Below are 22,107 nucleotides of genomic sequence, written 5' to 3' on the forward strand. Positions count from 1 at the left end.
ATCGCATGCGCCTCTGGACATCCAGCTCCCGATTTTCAGCAATGATAACCGTTGAAGAGTGAGAGCTGGATGTGATCGGCTTGTCTATTTATGCCCCACACACAATACAATTCAATGGTCCCTACAATCTCATTGTTCATTGGACACAGGAATTCCTCCTCGCATTATAACAAAAGGTCATAGGTTGATTCATACAGGTGGGCTGTGACTATTTCCAACAGCTCAGGTGGGAGGGAAACTGGGTTTCCCGCCGCATGGATAAGTAAGTGCAAATACAGTAAATGTTCATAAACTTCTTATGTCCATAACTATTCGCACGAGCGATTAATCCGCTTCAGACCAACACCGGAATATTGCTAATTAAATACTCTTCCGATGGGTACTAAACACCACTGTATTACTCCTGTCTGACCCTTCGTATCAAACAAAGAGGGATTTCTCTGTTCATGAACATTCTACCTTAACCAAACTTTCAGAATCTATCAAAGGGACCATGATCTACAAAATACATTATATAGTGGAAATATGTAACGATTGAGTCGCACGCTACGAACACATGAACTCTACCGTAAATGCACATACCGCGCGCCCGCGGGTGCCCGCAACAGCGAGTATGCGCACGCACGGGAGAGCGCACGCATGCGCAGCGCAGACCTGTGTGAGGTGCAAATATGGCAGTGTGCATAGAGATATTTTTCTGACTTTGACAGTCCACCCTTTGGTAGTCAACAATAACTGCCACCTCCTACAACATTTCAAAACGAGAAAAATATATGTCAGGGGTTAATACATTTACATGGTTGGGTAGGGGAGGAGAGGAGAAGGTAGGAAAAGGGCATGACCTAGTGTGACAGCAGAAGCATGTGTGTATGAATCCGTGCTTGGGGGTCATGTATCATCGTGCCGTACGTGTTTTAAATCAAGCTTCGAGGTATTGCGAAGTATACATTTGAATTCCTTCTTATCCCGTGGTACGGGTCTGTGGATGGGCTGTCAAACTTTACCGAGCTCTTTTCGGATTTTGAACAAAATGGGGAGCACATTTTAGTTGATGATACATGAATGGGGGAATATGTGATTGCTGGTATCTGTGCCTGTATTCCCTATACTATGTGTGTAATTACCTGAAGGTTGTAGAGATGAAGAAAAGACATAATTACGGTAAATGCAGTGGTATTCTATGTCAGGTGAATGAACATTTGTCGGTTGAAGTCTTGTTCGGTGTCTGTTGAATGCAGTCTTCTTTGTGCTTTTGCCCATAAGGTGCGAGCAAAAGCTTTGTCAATGTCCATAGATTTACAAAAGTGTTGGGCTAGCGTAATTTTAAAATTTCTAGGGAAACTGGGGATCTATGGCAAAGTTCATCAAAAATCTGCGTATCAGGTTGTCAAAACTTCTTCTTTAATCCATCTGTTGTCTGTATATCGGCTCATCAAATTCCTCTTCCAAGTGGGTCTTTTTACCTTGGAGGAAAACGGAAAAACAGGTGAAAGAAACGGACCGTAGAAATCGCATTTTCATCACATCATTGTTTCTACATTTGGGTCATAAATCAAATCCATTGGAATTACAATTTCCTCACTCCTTAAACTCATCACCCTGGTACTTCGTTTGCACTTCATTAAAGCCTGACCGCATCTAAATATCAAGCCAATCGTTATGATAACACCTAAGATACATAGGAGAAACTTCCCTACATCCATTATGACTCCTTGAGCCCATTCTCCTAAACCAGAGAACCAATTTCGCGGGTTCAACCATGACACCCAACCAGTCAGCTCATTACCTACAGCAGCAAGAGTGAGATTGTGTCTCCTGCGAAATTCCCACTTCAGTTGGAGAATATCGTCCATCTTTTGGTCTATGACCTCGACCGGGTCCTCGGTACTATTTGTAATATATGTGCAACATTTCACGCCGTACTGCGTTGCCAGTGTGACACAATATCCACCTGTTACTGCCGTGAGATAATTGAGAATCATTCTATGCTGAACCAGTTCTGTTTTATAAGCTTGAAGTTCTCTTCCAGTATACCTAAACGTGTCATCATACATTTCTGTGATATTGTCTAACAAATTTGCGAGCGCAGATATGTATTTATAATTCAACACTCCTCTGGCGGTGCGAGTGAAATCTAACGCGATTAGAAACTGAATCCCGGTGGATTCATGGATCATGTCAGAGGCCGGATGCTCTGTTCTTTCTATCAGGTGCCGTTTAACTACGTGCTCGTAATGGGTGTGAGTATAAGGAGCTTGGGCAACACGGTGTATATCTTTCATTTTGGCATGTGATACAGTCATTACTTCAGGCAGTACTTTTCCAATATAACACAATCCTTCAGAGTTTGGGGCAAGCCACTTATACGCCTTCCTCCCGCATATGAAATATGCATCATCGGGGAGAACATATGGGACGGAGTAGGACATAACCATATTACACATCTTCCATGTTAAATCTCCTAACCCTAATTCTCCCATCTGTCTAGTACACGTATCAGCTTGTACGATATGTGCACAGTATCCTGGTGATACCTCTCCAACTCTCGTAATCCTATTTCCTAGGGTATACCTATATCGGAAAGATTTTCCTCTACTGGCTATGTGGCGTACAAGCTCTGTGTCTGTCGGCATTCTATCTGCTCTATATGAAAAGGTCATGGTTTGGTTACTCCATGACACTTCCCAATTTCCCGGCTTTCGGGGATTGGAAATGTTAAAACATATGAGGGATCTATCCACATGATATTGGTGGAGCTTCAAACTAGGAGGACTGGAGATATTAAACCTCCTGTCCACCGGCCTCCCACCACTTAGCTCAAGTACCTCCCCTATCGTTAAAGGAAATGGTACTAGTCCTGATTTGCTATGACCTTGAGGTACTTGAGAGCATACCCAACAATCTGTTTGATTTAACACACTACCCACTAAGGAGTGATAGTCACTCAAGGGATGCCGGTCTATGTGGATATTAAAACTGGATTGGCATTTCTTGATGCACCCATCCTCAACTACGTTGTCACAGAGCCTACAGATACAGTTTTCTTCAGCTAACAATCCTTCACAATTCCTTCTATGGTCAATGCTATCGGATCGTTTTCTGATACTCGCCTTTGCTTGTTGATTATGTTGTTCTCGGAAAACTACGCCTCCATCTCTGTCATCAGAACCCATTCCAGAACCTCTCTCGACCTCCATGGTACTCTCGCCGGAACAGACTGCTCTGGTCAACATCATGGTCAACAGGAAAATCCGGATCACAGTCTCTTGGGGCAAGTCCATCTTATAGGAGGAAACGAAGAAGAATGAGAAGGGGAAAAAATAATTTGAGGGAGGGGGGGATGGGGAGTGGAGAAAAACAATAAAAGGGAACAGGGAATCGACAACTGCTTTTGATCTTGTGATTCTCAATGCTCAGGTGCCGCCTCAGTCCTCCTGGAACAGACACTCCAGTGATACAACTTCCTCTACCGTCTGTTCCTTATCACGGGACCTCTCTGGATCAGCAACCTTCTTACAATGGGACGAATGAACCCAAGTCTCTCTCTCGGCAACTTTCAATGCTGTAGTGCTAGTCAATAAGACTTGGTATGGTCCTTCCCATCTGTCAATAAGGCAACCTGAGCGTAGAAAATTCCGTATCATTACATAATCCCCAGGTTCAATGTCATGACAATTACTATCTGGTAAATCAGGAATCACCAACTTCAAATTATCATTTTGATTCCTTAGCTGTTTACTCATATTAACCAAGTACTTTACAGTCACTTCATTGTTACACTTCAAATCATCCTGAGGGTTAATCATAACATGCGGTTGTCGACCAAACAAGATTTCAAAGGGAGACAGATTAAGAGGGGACCTGGGAGTGGTTCTGATGCTATACAGTACAATGGGTAGAGCTTCTGGCCATGTCAATCCTGTCTCTGCCATAACTTTGCTCAGTTTATTTTTAATAGTGCTGTTCACTCTTTCTACCTTCGCACTCGCCTGTGGACGGTATGGAGTGTGCAGCTTGCTATCAATTCCCATCAACTTACACATTCCTTGAAAGACATCACCTGTGAAATGGGTACCCCTATCACTTTCAATTATTCTAGGGATACCATATCTACATACAAATTCCTGCACAATTTTCTTAGCAGTAAACATAGCGGTATTTGTGGCCGCAGGAAATGCTTCGACCCAATTTGAGAAAACATCTATACAAACAAGTACATATTTCAAATTTCGACAAGGGGGTAATTGAATGAAGTCAATCTGTATTACCTGGAAAGGGCCGCCTGCAGGTGGGATATTAGATGGTTCTGTTGGTATTGCTTTTCCGATGTTCTTTCTCAAACAGGTAAGGCATGACATTGCTCTCTTACCTGCATGAGATGAAAATCCTGGGGCGCACCAATATGCTCTTACCAACTTGCACATTCCCTCCTTGCCCAGATGAGTCAGCCCGTGACCTGCCTCAGCTAAACATGGGAGATATGCTCTGGGGGCCACCGGTTTACCTTGTCCATCCGTCCAGAGTCCTGAGGACTCCTGGCCATATCCCTTTGCCTTCCAGACTGCCTTTTCCTGTGTGGAACACAAATTTTGCATCTCACACAACTTCTGTGTGTTGATGGTATTAAATACCATCAGTTGTGTGGTGTCTGTCTGTCTGGGGGTACCAGCTGCTAACTTAGCTGCTTCGTCTGCTCGGCTGTTACCAAGTGATACTGGGTCCTGGCTATATGTGTGTGCTTTACACTTGATAACAGCCACTCTGTCGGGTTCCTGTATCGCTTTTAGAAGCCTTTTGATGTGAGCTGCATGCGCTATCGGTGTACCAGCTGCCGTCATGAAATTTCTGAGGCGCCATAGGGCTCCGAAATCATGGACTACCCCGAATGCGTATCTAGAGTTGGTGTAGATATTGGCTGATTTGCCCTTAGCCAATTCACATGCTCTGGTTAGGGCGACCAGTTCAGCAACCTGGGCTGAGTGAGGTGGGCCTAGCGGTTCCGCTTCTATGGTGCCTTGGTCATCTACGACTGCGTATCCAGTACACAAGTCTCCCGAGTCTGACTGTCTGTGACAACTACCATCCGTGTAGAAAGTTAGATCTACATCTTCCAGTGGATTGTCACTGATGTCAGGCCTTGTGGTAAAATTTTGGGTCAAATATTCCATACAATCATGTGTGTCTTCCTTTGTGTTAAATTCTCCTTCCCCACCACTCTCATCCTCCACCCTTTGTGCCTGTCCAGGCACACCTGGGAGATATGTTGCAGGATTTAATGCACTGCATCTCCTTATGGTGATGTTTACGGGGGCCATTAGTGCCAATTCCCATCTTGTAAACCGCGCTGATGAGACGTGCCTGGTTTGGGCAGAATTTAGCAAGGCTGACACTGCATGTGTTGTATGAATTGTGAGATTGTGACCTAGCACTACATCTTCGCTTTTCGTTACTAGCAATGCTATCGCAGCAACGCTTCGCAAGCATGTGGGGAGGGATCGCGCTACCGTGTCTAGCTGAGCGCTGTTGTATGCTACCGGCCTGCTGGCATCACCGTGCTTTTGGGTTAAGACGCCTGCCGCGCAACCAGCACTTTCTGTTCCGTACAGCTCAAAGGGTTTCCCATAGTCTGGCATACCTAATGCTGGTGCCTGCGTTAGGCACTGTTTAAGTCTCTCAAATGCCATCTCGGACTCGTCTGTATGCGAAATCCGCTCAGGTTTGTTTGAGGAGACCATCTCCTGCAAAGGTAATGCTAGAATGGAAAACCCTGGGATCCAGTTACGGCAATACCCACACATTCCTAAAAATGTTCTGATCTGTTGCTGGGTTTGTGGCAGTCATGTCTCTAATTGCTTGAATTCTATCAGCGGTCAGGTGTCTCAGTCCTTGTGTTAGACAGTGTCCCAAATATTTTACCTTAGTTTGGCATAATTGCAACTTGTCTTTGGAAACCTTGTGTCCTGTGTCTGAAAGATGAAACAGGAGCTGTTTCGTATCCTTCAGGGATGCTTCCAATGAATCAGAACACAGTAGTAGATTATCCACGTACTGTATTAATACTGATCCACTCTCTGGTTGGAAAGACTGTAAACAATCATGCAAAGCCTGGGAAAAGATACTTGGACTGTCTATGAAACCTTGTGGTAATCGAGTCCATGTGTATTGGACTCCTCTGTATGTGAATGCAAACAAGTATTGGCTGTCAGGGTGCAGAGGTACCGAAAAGAAAGCGGAGCAGAGGTCAATAACAGTGAAAAATTTCGCAGTGGGAGGGATTTGCATAAGGATGACAGCTGGATTTGGCACTACGGGGAACTGACTCTCAACTATTTTGTTAATCCCCCTTAGATCCTGCACTAGCCGGTAACCCCTCCCCCCACTCTTTTTAACAGGGAAGATGGGACTATTGGCAGTGCTGGACGTTCTTACCAGAATGCCCTGTTGTAGCAAGCGCTCTATTACGGGATAAACTCCTAACTCCACCTCTGGCTTCAGAGGGTACTGTGGGATTTTTGGAGCTATCCTACCATCTTTTACTTGTACCACTACCGGAGCTACGTTTGCCATTAATCCAGTGTCCTGTCCATCTTTAGTCCAAAGTGACTCTGGTATCTGGGATGTCATTTCCTCTACTTGGGATGGAGTCCTATTTGTCATAACGGTATGTGACATTAATTTTGACGGGGAGTCTAACATGTCTCGCACTTCCTGAGCGTGATTCTCAGGTATGTCCAAGAATACACCTTCAGGAGTACAATAAATGACGCACCCCATTTTGCACAATAAGTCTCTTCCCAGGAGATTAGTCGGTGCCGATGCAGCTAGCAAAAAGGAATGCTTGGTATGTAACGGCCCTACTGTAATCTCGGCTGGTTTGCTAACAGGGTAGTGCTGGACTACTCCCGTTACCCCTATGGCTGGAATTGTCTTACCAGTGGTTCTCATGCCCACTGTCGAATTTATCACTGATTTGGCCGCCCCTGTGTCTACAAGAAAGTTTAATGATTTACCAGCTACATTGATTGCAATTTCTGGTTCACTTCCAAGATTTGCAATCAATTTTACTGGCTGCAGATTACAGGTATGGCCACACCCCTATTGGGTATGGTGACCTCCCTGAATCCCGCTGGCAGCAACTACTTGTGAAGGGGTGCAATGGGAACTACCAGTGGCTTGCCAGTCTCTGTTCGGGGGGTATCTTTTTGTTTCCCCTGTATGTGGCTCATAACTCCGTCTCTGCGGACCTTGCTCCCAATGTCGTGTGTCGTGTCGTTGTCTAGGGGGTTGATATGAGTTTTGTGAATTTTTCACTCTACAGTCTCGTGCCATGTGTCCCTGTCTATGACATGAAAAACAAGTTACCACATTTGACTTACCCACAGGGTTTGGTGATTTATACAAAGGCTGCCTTGTGGTCAGGGCCTGTATACTTACGGCCATTAACTTATCACCTTGGGACTCCCTGTGTCGGGTGATATTCCGGTCGTGATCAATAGCAGCCTCTCTCAAAGTAGCCACCGACAGACCTCGCCAACATGGTTGCGTGGTCTGTACTCTTGTCTTTAATGTCTATTTTAACCCATCCATTAGTACAGATACTGCTACTTCTCAATGGTTTATGTTTGTTTTAATGTCCTCTATACCTGTGTACTTTGCCATTTCTAGTAATGCCCTGTGAAAATATTCTGCAGCAGTTTCTGACTCTTTCTGTCTAATGGAGAAAATCTTGTTCCACTTAACTACCGCTGGGAAATACTCTTTTAACTGTAAACTTATTCTTTTTACGTTATCTTTGTTGTACACATCTGTAAGAGGTATATCCTGATCTAATCCACAGTCAGCCAAAAATTGAGTTGCGTCGACATTGGAGGGTAAACATGCCCTCAGCAATACCTGCCAGTCTTTGTTATTGGGCTCTAAAGTGTTTCCTAGGTCTCTGATGTATTTCTGGCTGGCAACTAAGTCTTTCCTAGGGTCAGGGAACTCAGACACTATGGTTCTTAATTCCATTCGGGAAAATGGGCTGTACATGGCAATGTTCCTAACAGGAGTAATTCCTGTCGTGTCAGTTTTCCCATTTGGCACTGCTATTACCCTAACAGGATTAAGTTTACTAACATCACTCTGTGTAGGTTCTACAGCCTGTGGTGAAATGGTTTCAGCATAGTGTATGGTGCCGTACTTACCTGTAGATACGACCTCACCTATCCCTCCGCTAGGGGCTTTTGTTACTAATCTCGTGGGTGGAGCCGTGCCTACTGTTGTCTCTGCTATGGTGGCTGCTAGAGAGAGCGCCGATATTGTTGCCGATTCGTCCTCTTGATCACACTCCTGGGGAAAGTTCAAAACAGGGTACAACTTGCACGGGTTAATACTTGCATTAGTTAACTTATTAACATTTACACAGTTGCTAAGTGTTTGTTTGTTACACCCTAATGCGTCATTCTCCGCAACCAATTTCTCTCCTGATATGTATGGTGGCGGCGGGGCTGTCGCTATCAATTTCTTGATAGGATTAGATCCCGCTGCCAGAGCCAATCCTCTCTGTATTTCACCCTCCGGTTGCCATAACTGCAAATAATCATAATGTTGGATTCGTCTCTTTGTTGATTTAATGAGACATATCCTCCTCCTTAAATTTTGCAACACTTCTGATCTAAAGCTACCTACTCTTGGGAATTTCTCCCCGTCATGCACTGTCATTCTCTCCCATTCATCACATAAAACCTCTGTATGTGAACCATATTTTTCACACATTACGTACCTTGCCGACCCGACTGGTCGGTTTACTGAATCAACCCGAACCGAGGTTGATCGCCCCCTTCCTGAACAATTGGCCCCCATAACTTGCAGGCGTTGCTTTCACCACCTCTGACCTTATTTCAGGGTCTTCAGCGAACCCTTACAAAAACCAAAATGTTCACGATAGGCTGACGGTGGCGGTTTACCGAGTACCCCACTCACTCGCCCACGCCGACCAATACGACCCACACACTGCTTTAGTGCTGGCGTACTCGACCCAGGGCCCCTATGAACCTCTATTTACTGGAACATGCGAGGGATATCCGCAGAACACTTACTCTTTCCAGTAACTATTGGTTGTTGGACAATTCCTGAGTGACCAGCGAACTTCCCTTCAGAAAATAAAAAATTACACAAATCACATCAGAGTGTACAAATAGTTTTACGACCGGGTTTGTACACAAATGGTACTGGTCAGATTAACTAATGTACACAATTACGTGCGGTACAATCGTTCAGCACATAAGCAACTAATCTTATGTGCTGAGCGACTAGTGGAATCGAAAATTTCGGCTGCGAATTCCTTCAGCCAGAGCTTTATTGGCCTATATGGGTTTTGCACCAACCCCCTGGGTTGTGCCCTTTTCTCTTTTATGGCAGACTTCTTAGTCTGCTGTACCTGGACCTCCCGGTCTGTAGTATGACCTCCTGGTCTACTATTCTCTACTGCTCAAATTTTATGTTTAACCAGAGATGCCTCCCTAGCCACCATGCACGTCACTTACATGTATGTACCTCTGCGAGAACTCGACTTCTTGTGGTTCAACCTGTAAAATTGTATAAACTTATATATACAAAAACACTCACTCACCACACGTACACTTTTGCTTCTATTTCTATTTCTGCGCAGAAATTTTCTTTAGACCAGATGTGTTGTGAATTTGGAGAAGGATCTGTTAATCTAAATTTCGGACACTAAAATAGATTTTTCGCTATTTATCGCCTGATGTGCTACTTATCGCCTGTTGCGCTATTTATCGCCTGATGCGCTATTTAAAAATCAACACTGTCCTGTGACTTGAGTTACGTGGGCGTACCCAGACTCTCCGTTGCGTAATTTACGCTGCGTGCGTCGGCCTTGGCGTACGCGAGTCTCAGCCCTTTGTTAGAGACACGTGTACACAAAACCAATGTCCACCGTAACACAACTAACACTTTTATCAATGTAGATGATCCTCGATCGTCTACCGCGCAACACACCAATCTCTCCTTTTACCTTGGGTAGAGTTGCATGTGGGTTTTACACTTTAACTATGAAATAGCGACAAATCTCTCTTAGCACGTTTTATCAATTATAAAATGGCAAACAGGAGGGTGATATATGAAAATACACGAATGAAAAAAGAAATGCAGATATGTGCGTGTGTACGCAAGACAGAAATAAACAGTTTTAAAAGACACTAGCGTGTTGTTCTTACCTCCGGTTCCGGATTCCTTCAGCACCCTTTACTAAGCGAAGCAGACGCTTATCCAAACAGCACTACGAGGAATATGACCTCCCGCCCTTTGCTGCTGGATAATGTCTGCTGAAATTACCTAGCAGAGATATGTGAAGGACAGGACGAGCCGCCAATTGATAAAGCTAAATATTTATCTTATATAAAACCCTTTATGAGGTCTAAGAACACTGTACGCTATTTACGTATGGAGTACCGTAAGGGTACGCTCGTTGCGTAACGATCGCTTAACCGTGGTCGAGACGCTCAAGCGTCACGTTCGCTCACGGCCGAGAGATCACAGGCAGGCACGCTATTGGCTGCCGACTAACGTAATGATTCGCTATAACGTAGCGGACGCTCGGGACCACGAGGAGATCACCAGCGGCGCTGACGCTCACAATGTTAAACCTTTAAATCTAAACCATAAACAATGTAATATGCTGTAAAACCTTGGTGTAGAGATAGGGTGTAGATGCAACACAGTGTAACCTTATTAACCTAAAAGCTGTTTTACTCCTGTCTGACCCTTCGTATCAAACAAAGAGGGATTTCTCTGTTCATGAACATTCTACCTTAACCAAACTTTCAGAATCTATCAAAGGGACCATGATCTACAAAATACATTATATAGTGGAAATATGTAACGATTGAGTCGCACGCTACGAACACATGAACTCTACCGTAAATGCACATACCGCGCGCCCGCGGGTGCCCGCAACAGCGAGTATGCGCACGCACGGGAGAGCGCACGCATGCGCAGCGCAGACCTGTGTGAGGTGCAAATATGGCAGTGTGCATAGAGATATTTTTCTGACTTTGACACCCTCTAAGAAACCAGATAAGTTTAAGCGTCAGAAGGTTACTAAGTTAGTTTTACCACATTCTGACTATTTAGTTGACATACGTCAGGAATCCTGGGAATATCCAGAAAAGAAATTCTCTCTGTCTAAAGAAGATGTTAGCTCATTATTCCCTCGCTGCAGAGTTAAGCAAAAATTGGGAAACACCGCCACCGGTGGACTCACAGGTTGCATGTCTGGTGGTATCATCTGCTCTGCCTGTCACTACCGTCACCTCTCTGAAGGAACCGACGGATAAGCGTGTCGAGGGTTGCTTGAAGTCCATTTACACTCTTGCTGGAGCTGTCCATAGGCCTACTATTGTGGCCTCTTGGGCTGCTAAAGCTATAGAGGCCTGGGTTCAGGAAATTGAAGCGAACTACCGTCTAATTTTCCTGACAATGCTAAACAGCATCTTTCTTACAGTGTTACAGCCTCTCATTATATTCAGGAGGCAGCATCTGATGCAGGTATCCTGGTGGCCAAAGCATCTACCACGTCTATTCTGGCTCGCCGGATCCTCTGGTTGCGGACCTGGTCTGTAGATCTGGACTCGAAAAAGACCTTGGAGGTTATCCCTTTTAAGGGAAACATCCTTTTTGTGGAAGATCTCAACATTATTGTCGCTGACTTACCATCTGCTAAGACTGCATGTCTACCTAGTACTACTCCTTTGGCTCCAAAGGCTAAGAGTACTTCCTTTCATTCCTTTCGACCTCCAGGTAAAGCAAAGGGTCAGGTGTACCCGAAATAGGCTCGCCCTTCCAAATCCACTAAGCCCAAACCTAAACCTGCCTGGGCTGCCCATCAGCCTGCTGCCAAAACAGACAAGCCTGCTGCATGACGGGGTGGGCCTCCCCCTGGTCGATCCCAGGGTGGGATGCCGACTTCTATGGTTTTCTCAGGTATGGCCACAGACCACTTTGGACGTCTGGGTAAGGGAAGTCGTTTCTCACGGATACGCCATCTCTCTCAAGACACGTCCACCTCGCCAGTTTTGCTCCAGAAACGTCCCTTTGGATCTGGTAAAAGCAAAAACTCTCCATTTGGTGGTACAATCCCTCCTGGACACAGGACTGGTAGTGACGGTGCTTCTGGCTCAAAGAGGCAGGGGGTACTATTCAACGCTGTTCCTATTTCCGAAACTGAATGGATCTTCCCGGCCCATTCTCAGCCTCAAGTCTTTGAACAAATTTGTGAAAGTCTCCAAACTCCGTATGGAAACTCTTCACTCTATTGTTCTGGCCTTGGAGCCCAAGGAATATATGGTATTACTGGACATACAGGATGCTTACCTGCATATACCTATTGCAGTGTCGCATCAACAATACCTGCATTTTGCTATTGGCAACCTACATTTTCAATTCCAGGCCTTGCCTTTTGGTATGACATTGGCTTCTCGAGTTTTCACCAAGGTCATGGCGGTCATGACGGCCCTACTCTGCCGTCAAGGTATCAGGATCATGCCGTATCTCGACGACTTTTTGATCCTTGCAAACTCTCCAGAGGTTCTCCTTCGTCATCTGGAACTGACGGCCCAATTCCTGCAAGCCCACGGGTGGCTCATCAACTGGAAGAAGTCATCCCTGGTTCCTGCTCAGAGCATGGTGCACCTGGGAGCACTATTGGACACCCGCAAACAGCGGTTGTTTTTGTCTCCGGAGAAGGTCTTGAAGCTTCAGGACAAGATAAGATGCTTCCTCTCTCGTCCTCGTGTGTTAATACACTCGGCGATGCAAGTACTAGGCCTCATGGTGTCGGCTTTCGACATGGTGGAGTACGCTCAATTTCATTCCCGCCCTCTGCAGATGTTAATTATCTCTGAATGGGATGGCCTGATTCACCGGATCAGGTCTCACATAATATCCTTGACTCCGGAGGTCCGTCTGTCACTGACCTGGTGGCTGCAGGACCAACAACTGAGCAGGGGTCGTCCATTCTGGATCTACAACTGGGTTACTTCTGATGACGGATGCCAGTCTGCGGGGTTGGGGTGTGGTGTTGGAGCAACACTCTCTTCAGGGTTGGTGGACCAGGGAGGAATCCCTCCTCCCGATAAACATTCTGGAATTGCGGGCGGTGTTCAGTGCATTGACACTAGACCTGCCTCTAGTACAGAACAGACCTGTTCAGGTACAGTCGGACAATGCCACCACGGTGGCATACATAAATCTTCAAGGCGGTACCCGAAGCCGCAAAGCACTGATGGAAGTGTCAAAGGTTCTTCGTTGGGTGGAACGCCATCTGCCAGCCATATCGGCAGTGTTCATTCTGGGGGTCCTAAACTGGGAAGTGGACTTCCTCAGTCATCAGGATGTGCACACCAGAGAGTGGAGCCTTCATCCGGAGGTCTTTCAACTCCTCGTGGACAAGTGGGGTTTACCAGATGTAGACCGGATGGCGTCTCGACACAATCACACAGAGACGGTCTTCGGAGCAAGGTCAAGGGATCCTCAAGCAGCGTTCATGGACGCACTGGCATTTCCACGGAACTTTCGACTGCCGTACGTGTTCCCTCCGGTATTACTTCTGCCCAGGGTGATAAGGAAGTTCAAGCAAGAAGGAGGAATACTACTTCTAATCGCTCCAGCGTGGTCCAGATGGCATTGGTTCTCAGACCTGCAAGGTCTATTGATGGAGCGTCCTCTTCTGCTCCCGCAGTGCCCAGATCTCCTGATTCAGGGCCCTTGTGTCTACCAGGATTTGGCCCGGCTGGCTTTGAGGCGTGGCTCTTGAAGCTTCCGTACTGAGGGCCAAAGGTTTTTCTGAGGCGGTCATTCAAACTGTTGAAGGCCCGTAAACCCACTTCTGCTCAGATTTATCATAGGGTCTGGAATTCTTACTTTACCTGGTGTGCGAATCACAATTATGATGTATGCAAGTTCAGTACTACCAAACTTATGGCTCTCCTGCAACAGGGCCTGGACTTAGGCCTTTCGTCTGGCTTCCCTCAAGGTTCATATTTCTGCCTTGTCGGTGTGGTTTTAGAGAAAAATTGCGTCTTTGCCTGACGTTTATACTTTCACTCAAGGTGTTTTACGGATTCAACCTCCTTATGTCCCGCCTTTGGCTCCATGGGATTTGTCGGTCATTCTGGACACCTTACAAGAGTCTCCGTTTGAACCTCCTGAGTCTGTGGGCCTTAAGAGGCTTACTCTTAAGGTCTTGTTTCTGCTGGCTATTGCCTCGGCTAGATGGGTTTCAGACTCGGGTGCCTTGTCCTGTCGGTAACTCTTTCTGATTTTTCATCCGTGACCATGCAGTTCTTAGAACCCGCCCTGGTTATCTGCCTAAGGTGGTGTCCTTTTTCCACCCTAACCAAGAGATTGTGGTTCCAGCTTTTACCTCTTCAGATTTATCCTCCAAAGAGCGGTCTTTCGGTGTGGTACGGGCTCTCCGTATTTATGTGAAGAGGACAGCTTATTTTCAGAGATCTGATTCCCTCTTTGTCCTTTTTGGTTTTCACAAATGTGGCTAGCCTGCTAACAAGCACATGGTAATTGCACATGCTTATGTATGGGCTGGCCTTCCAGCTCCTGCTACCATCAAAGCCCATTCTACTCGGTCTGTTGGCCCTTCTTGGGCGGCCTGCCGTGGTGCGACCCTTGAACAATTGTGCAAGGCGGCTACGTTGTCCTCAGTGAACACGTTCATAAGGTTCTATGCCTTCGATACATCCGCCTCCCAAGATGTCTCCTTTGGACGCCGAGTTCTTGTGCCCGCTACAGTGCGTCCCCTCCCTTGAGGAACTGCTTTAGGACTTCCCTGATGTTATCCCTGTGGAACCCCAGTGTACCCCACTGCAGAAAAGGAGATTTATGGTAAGACTTGCCATGGTTAAATCTCTTTGTGCAAGGTACACTGGGTTCCACAGGGCGCCCACCCTGTGGCACTTAGCTTCTTTGGGTTTGTATGGCATTAGCCACTGATACCTTCTCCTGTCGTGAGAATGTGGTGTATGTGGCTACTAATGGTTTTCGTCTCTTTTACCTGCTACTGCATTGGACTGGTTAACAAAACTGAGCTCCTGTGCACGGAGGCGGGGTTATAGATGAGGCGGCGCTAGGCATCCCGGGAACAGTCAAAGCTTTTAGCCTGTTGGTGCCTCGGATCAAGATCCAACTCTACACCCCGATGTTATCCCTGTGGAACCCAGTGTACCTCGCGGAAAGAGATGTAACAAAGGTAAGTTCTTACCATAAATCTCCTTTTTCTGTCTAAATACAATAGTAGTTTCCTATGAAATTCACCTCCTGTCTTCTAAAGAAATGTCAACTCTATTCATTTAATTCTGTAATGTATTTGTCCTTAGGCAAGAAAGTACCATGACCCTTGTATTTCTCTGCATTAAAATGTAGTGATATAATAAATTCTGTGTGAAACCAATAAAACACAAATGGGCTTATACAGAGAGATTGGAGCATAGCAGAAAAGGAGCAACCATTTTGGAACGAGAGGGGTGCTCATGCATTAATGAATCAATTAATTAGATTTTTTTTTTCATATAGGGAAATTACAGACTGCTTTTGCATGTAGCATGCAAATACTGGGCAGCTTTGCTTTGCAATGGAAATTAGAATACAGCTAAGACACAGAGCTTGCGGGGAATTTGTTTCTGGTAAGAGCAATACAAAACACAGGTGGACACCTGCATAGGTTAGTGGAGAGGAGTTTTCGCACACAGAGATGAAAAGGTTTCTTCACAGTAAGGACAATACGTATTTGGAATTCCTGCCTAAGAGACTAGTATTGGCAGACTCGGTCATTGCTTTTAAGAATGGGCTGGATAAATTCCCACTGGATAAGGATATACAGGGTTATGGTGGGTAAATCATGCACAATAGTATAAAAAGAAATAAGAAAAAAAAAAGAAATAGACATAACGGTTAAACATCCACAACAGTTAAAATTAGTATTCAAAATATTGAAGTATAGGAGATCACTAACAGGTTGATCTCGATGGACAAATTGTCTTTTTTCAACCTCTGAAACTATGTTACTATGTTACACGCCCCTTCCCAACTCTAAATTTGTCTTCACATTTTAAATTTGCCTCCCTACAACATGGTTTTGCCAAGATGCTAAATTGCTCTATTTTTTGCTTCGTTCCTAATTGCTTAAGCCCCACAATGTTCTATTTCCATAATAAATAGATCAACTAATTTCATTATTACATGCTTAATATTATTTCATAGAATTTTTTAATATTTTATTCAAAGCTCTTATTTAAAGTATTATTATTATTTATTTATTTTTAAAAACACTTATCTCTGGGCAGTATAGCATTACAGCATAGTAGTGGTAGCCAAGCTTTTTATGGCCACTTTCCCTTGGTTCCATAAACATCCTTAGAGTCCCTGACCCATTGAAAAGAATTATAACACAAAACAGTAATGATTAATTTAGCATTATTCAACCCACCTCCCTAATTGGATGGTACTGGCCACATTTGGAACCAGTGGCCTACTAACTTAGTGAAGAAACATACAGTAATGTACTGTAACAAAGACTAGGAACTTACATTTTACATTTGGAAAAATATCAGGAGATTGAGACTATGGTGGAAAGTGAAGGTGTTTGGAGTAAAGCTAACAGCATAAAAAAAAAGTCAGTAGCTCCATGTCTTCCGTACGGTAGCTTATAAAATCAACCCACAACTATTTCTCAGTATGCTTGGAAATCATAAATAAGCTATTGTTACAGTTTATGTAATCTAATAACGTGCCTGAATTATGTTATGTTTTACACATTTTCTTTTGGAAGCTTTGGTAATTCTTGGAATATCTGTAAATTAAACAAAAAATATTCTGAACTTAATTGGTAGAATATAAGAGAAATTAGAAATACTGAAATCTCTGGTGGATTTGGGGAAATGTCAATTTGTACATACATAAAAGGGAATCATTGTTTTCTTTTAAGATTTAGGCTCACCCAATTGCAATGCAGTAACAAGGCTCTGGGGTGCCCTCTGCCAGTCACACCCCTATGCGCATGACTTCATGACATCACACAGAGGGGCAGGGCCACCAGCATCGGGAAGTTCAGTACTGTCCAGCATATTGTGAGGATGCTCTGAGTGGCTGCACAGACTGCAGGTGCCTGCTTGGAGTGTCCAGTGGGTGCCCTGGGTGGCACTGCCGCCGTAATACTGGCTGCAAATTGCAGTGAAGCAAGGGTCACAGGACAGCCACGGTTATGCCCAAAGAGCCCTGTGCTCTGTACATTGGCACCTCTCCCACACCACTATGTATGGCCCTGCCAATTGTCAGGGTTATTGCACATTGTTGATGATAAGTTTTGTGCTGCCTTCTCAGACATATTTTCTTTTTCTATCCTATGTACTGGAATATCATGTTGCCTAATCAAATGCATTTAATAAAGATAATCATCTGGTAATCATATCACCCTCCTCTTTCTTTTCACTACAGCAAACCTTAGTAGACAGCCCAAACTATTGCTGCAGACAATTTGTTACAACACATTAAACTTCAGTCATGCAGAAACGTAAAGCCAAGTTTGCAGTCTTTCTACCTTAAAACAGCAGGAAAATATATTTATTTGCATAATAGTATCTGTGGCATTTTCATCATTACTTTAAATGAGAAATGAAAAGGAAGTAAAGGTAAAATTTTGCAGGGTTCATGATCTCAGACGCATTTCACATCTCTCTCTGCAGGTCACTGAAACTCGTACTGGGCCATTGGGATGTAGCAGCTATGATAATCTGGATTCAGTCAGCTCAGTGCTGTTGCAGAGCACAGAAAGCAAACTGCATCTTCAGGGTGAGTATAGAAAAACATACATGAAAAAGCATAATATATGTCAACACTTTGAGGAAGATGTATCAAGCCTTAAGAGTGGAGAAGTGGGCAAGTCATAGCAATCAATCAGCTTTTACCTATCATTTTATTGAATGTACTTGATAAATACTGCCTCAAAGCTGATTGGTTGATAGAGGCAACTTCTTCACTTGTCCATTTCTCCACTCTTCAGAAGGCTTTATACATCTCCACCACAGTAACAATAGGCTGGGCCAAGAATAAAGAATTTTCAGAGCTAAATGACACTTATGTTTTGCATAATTCTAATACAGGTTGAGTATCCCTTATCCAAAATGCTTGGGACCAGAGGTATTTTGGATATCGGATTTTTCCGTATTTTGGAATAATTGCATACCATAATGAGATATCATGGCAGTGGGATCTAAGTCTAAGCACATAATGCATTTATGTTTTATATGCACCTTATACACACAGCCTGAAGGTCATTTTAGCCAATATTTTTTATAACTTTGTGCATTAAACAATGTGTGTCTACATTCACACAATTCATTTATGTTTCATATACACCTTATACACACAGCCTGAAGGTCATTTAATACAATATTTTTAATAACTGTGTGTATTAAACAAAGTTTGTGTACATTGAGCCATCAGAAAACAAAAGTTTCACTATTTCACTCTCGCTCAAAAAAGTCTGTATTTCGGAATATTCCGTATTTCGGATATTTGGATATGGGATACTCAACCTGTATAGTGCTGATAAACAGCATAGTTGTATTGTATGTGTATACAGTTCACTTAAAAAGGGAGATATCTATTTCCCCATATCTCTGCTATGGTGTCCGCTGCGGCTTAGGTCCAGAGGTGTTTTAGCAAATGAGGAGACCAGTGCACAGTCTCCTTCTTATACCTGGGTTTGGTGCTACATTTCCTGCCATGTTTTCCAAAAGATGGTGCATGTGCAGAAGAAGGCAAAGATTTTGCTATCTCCTGCGCTGGAACCAACTTTCTGAGGACATTTCTGAAAAGATAGTCTGATAACAGGAATAGATCCATTTCTGTGTGCATAGTGTGCAGCACAAGTCTTCCCGCTTGACTCATGAGCGCATGTGTTCCGCGCACACAGTGTCACGCAAATATCACAATTTAATATTTATTTATAAAGTACATGGGATGTGCACTGACAAATGCCTTTGCTTTGTCCTCATACTGTTTAGCGCCTCTAGATGGGCTGCCCAAGCACATTCTAAAGCACCCCGTACTCTTGGTAGACATCTCCATAATCTAGAAATGCAACAAAGCAAAAAACATAAAGTTGGTGCAGTGTGCAAAAGGAGTGCACATAGGAATTCACTTGCCCACTGACTTACAGTATGATGGGAAGGACTATAATATATACTGTGTACATACATAAGTGGTATAACATGCCACTTGATATCTGCCGTCCCAGAGCTGGTGACAAAGCAAGTCTTTTTGTGAGGCTTAAGTGACTGTGCTCAACCAATTTCATTTGATTAAAGTTACTGCCCAAAATGTACATTTTGTTTTTTGATAATAAAAGACTTCAAAATACACACCACAATACAAGAGATAAAAAGAGAGCAGTGTAACTTGGGCCGAAATGCTTGTTATTCACTTGAATTAAAAAATAAAATAAAAGGACAACTTTTTAATGATAAGACTACTTGATGCTTTTGGAGGGAATCAAAGGTTGTCACAAGCACTGAGAATGGGAATTGGGAAAATTGGAATTATGGCTTTGATGAGCATACTCCAGATTTTTTACTGGATACAGTATGTACAAATTCTGAGATCAAAATCATGGATGAAACTCCGGCATAGTGGAAGATTGATATGAACACACAGCCTACCACCCATCCAAGAGGCTCCTCTGTCCATAAATATACAGTAGTATTTCAAGTAATGTTTCAGCACCTGGTTTGCTCAGGGGTGTGTAGAGGGTGGGATGGGTACTTAATACCCAGGCCTGGCATTGTCTGAACGGGTCAAGAGCTGTGGAGGAGGAGAAATATTATGTGCAAATTATTCTTTCATTTATATGAAAAGCAGTATGACCATGCCTCCCAGATTTGGTCACATAAACATGCCTGTTGAAGGTCATGGTGGTCCTGGGTTTGACCTCTGATTGACCATTAAATTGTAGGTGATAAATATATCAGAAGTTTATTTTAATCCCAATTTTAGGTAAGAAAAAACAATTTGTGTTCCCTAATGCACACTGAGTGAGTAATAATACTACATAATAAATCAGATAATACGGAGATCTTAGTTGTGTATATCTGCAAATATAAGGTTAAGCCCCCAGGCCGATCGACAAGGCTTCTCCGTCACTGGGGGTCTCTAATACTAGGTATGGGTCCGGGGCGCAGGACCCCATCATGCCGGCACAGGTTGGCTACCCCAGGTCAGCACACAGGTGAAAGTTAATAAGGGTTAATAAGAAGCACAGAAGTGCTATATAAGTGAAGTGTGATTAAAATACAAAAATATATACAAAGTGATAGGGAAAATCATGAGTGTTAAAAAAGTGTTAGGGTGTGCCGACCTGAAGCCACCCAGCCATACCGACACAGGGGACACCGCACCCCACACCCAGCCTGGGGGCTTAACCCTATATCTGCAGATATAAGCAACTAAGATCTCCGTATTATCTGATTTATTATGTAGTATTATTACTCACTCAGTGTGCATTAGTGAACACAAATAGTTTTTTCTTACACAGATTTACCCCTCCCTTTTAGCACCTGACTGATATTACATCTGATTGAGCAGCTTTCTAATATTTGTGAATCCCAATGTTAGCACAGAAAACTCATAACTTGGATGCCAACTGTATACTTCAGTCAGTGATAGTATCTTAGTAAAAATGTGAGCTGCCCCAAAAGCCGCAAATAACAGACCCAAAGGGATAAGCAGATATAGTAGCACATTTTAATAGAGGCATGTAGGATAATAGCCTAAGACCCACTGCTTTATGAGTTTAACAATAGGTAAATGTTATCTTGTTTTATGTATTAATACACTTTGCATGAAAAAAATGGGCTTTTATTGCAAATTTTGCCCGATGGTCATCATCAGGCGATCCAATTATAGCCCATTTTTTTGTGCGCCAGATACTCTATATTGCACAAAAAACAGGTTCTGGGAAAAGCCACAGACCTATGTTGTTTTTTTTGTGGCAGCGATCTCTGCATTTTAGCATACTTTTTGAGGATTTCGTTTCACCTGCCTCAACCCCCGATAAATACTGGCTTTGATGCTAATAGGATAGCCCCGGGCAGTAAATTACAGTGGCTAATTGGATAAGGGCCATGGAGTTTGGGGGGTTTCCATGTGTTAATAAAAAGGAATAATCGAAAGTGGTCTAAAATGGAGATTAAAGCCTTATCAGTATTTTGAGATCTGGTCAAGCACAAAAAATATATTTTCTGAGAAATAATGGCTTGATAGTTTTAATTCAGTCACTGAAGTAAATTTAGTATATTTAACGAAAATGTAAATAAACTGATATATATTCTCAGTATCAACTGGCATTAGACTACTAAAGATTCTATAATAATATTGGTTAAATAAGTAGTTACAGAGTGTTCCAGTTAATCAATATCTGTGTTGCAAGTAGATAACACAAACCATATACCATAGTGAATTAAAATTGTTTTATATTATGATTTAAATTGAAAAAGCCTTCAGAGACATGTAATTTGTAAAACAACGTGTCCCTAAGTTTAAATCCTATATGCCTTCTTTTAAGATATATTTTATTTTAATATCAACATACAGTACAATATTTCTGTATTGATAACTGGAAAGATTCAATTCTAAATTGATAACATTAGATTTCAGTGGCAGCTCTTTACAGCCATGACATTGCTCTTCAACATTACAATGTGCAATCTGCTTTTTCAAGGAGCATTTGGTTTTGCTTTTTTGACTGGAAAAGCACTCTAACACATATACCTACCCTAAATTATTGCAATTACTGTACTAAAGTATATTATTTTGTAGTTTTCTTTCCATTAACATCATCAGAATTCCTACATGTAAAGACACTGACAGAACACATAAATACCACATTTATTAGTGCTCTCTGTTCTGCAGTTTTAAAAATTGGACCCTCCGTGTTTCAATATCATAGTAGCTACATTTGAAAATACATAAAAATTTAGATGAAAGTCTGTTTATTACAGTACATACTGTATTTCATTATGTGTTCAGTATACTGTA

General features: G+C 43.3%; 1 protein-coding gene across 1 annotated transcript in view; it reads left to right on the plus strand.

Annotated features, from left to right (window-relative positions):
* The window catches only part of BRINP1 (BMP/retinoic acid inducible neural specific 1), a 375,138-nt gene that overhangs the window by 256,384 nt on the left and 96,647 nt on the right, over window positions 1–22,107 (plus strand). Inside the window, exon 5 of the mRNA XM_063936905.1 lies at window positions 17,757–17,862. Coding sequence (XP_063792975.1) covers window positions 17,757–17,862 — 106 coding nt within the window. The remainder of the gene's footprint in view (window positions 1–17,756; window positions 17,863–22,107) is intronic.

Source organism: Pseudophryne corroboree, chromosome 8 (genome assembly GCF_028390025.1).
Source record: "Pseudophryne corroboree isolate aPseCor3 chromosome 8, aPseCor3.hap2, whole genome shotgun sequence".
NCBI classification, from domain to species: domain Eukaryota; kingdom Metazoa; phylum Chordata; class Amphibia; order Anura; family Myobatrachidae; genus Pseudophryne; species Pseudophryne corroboree.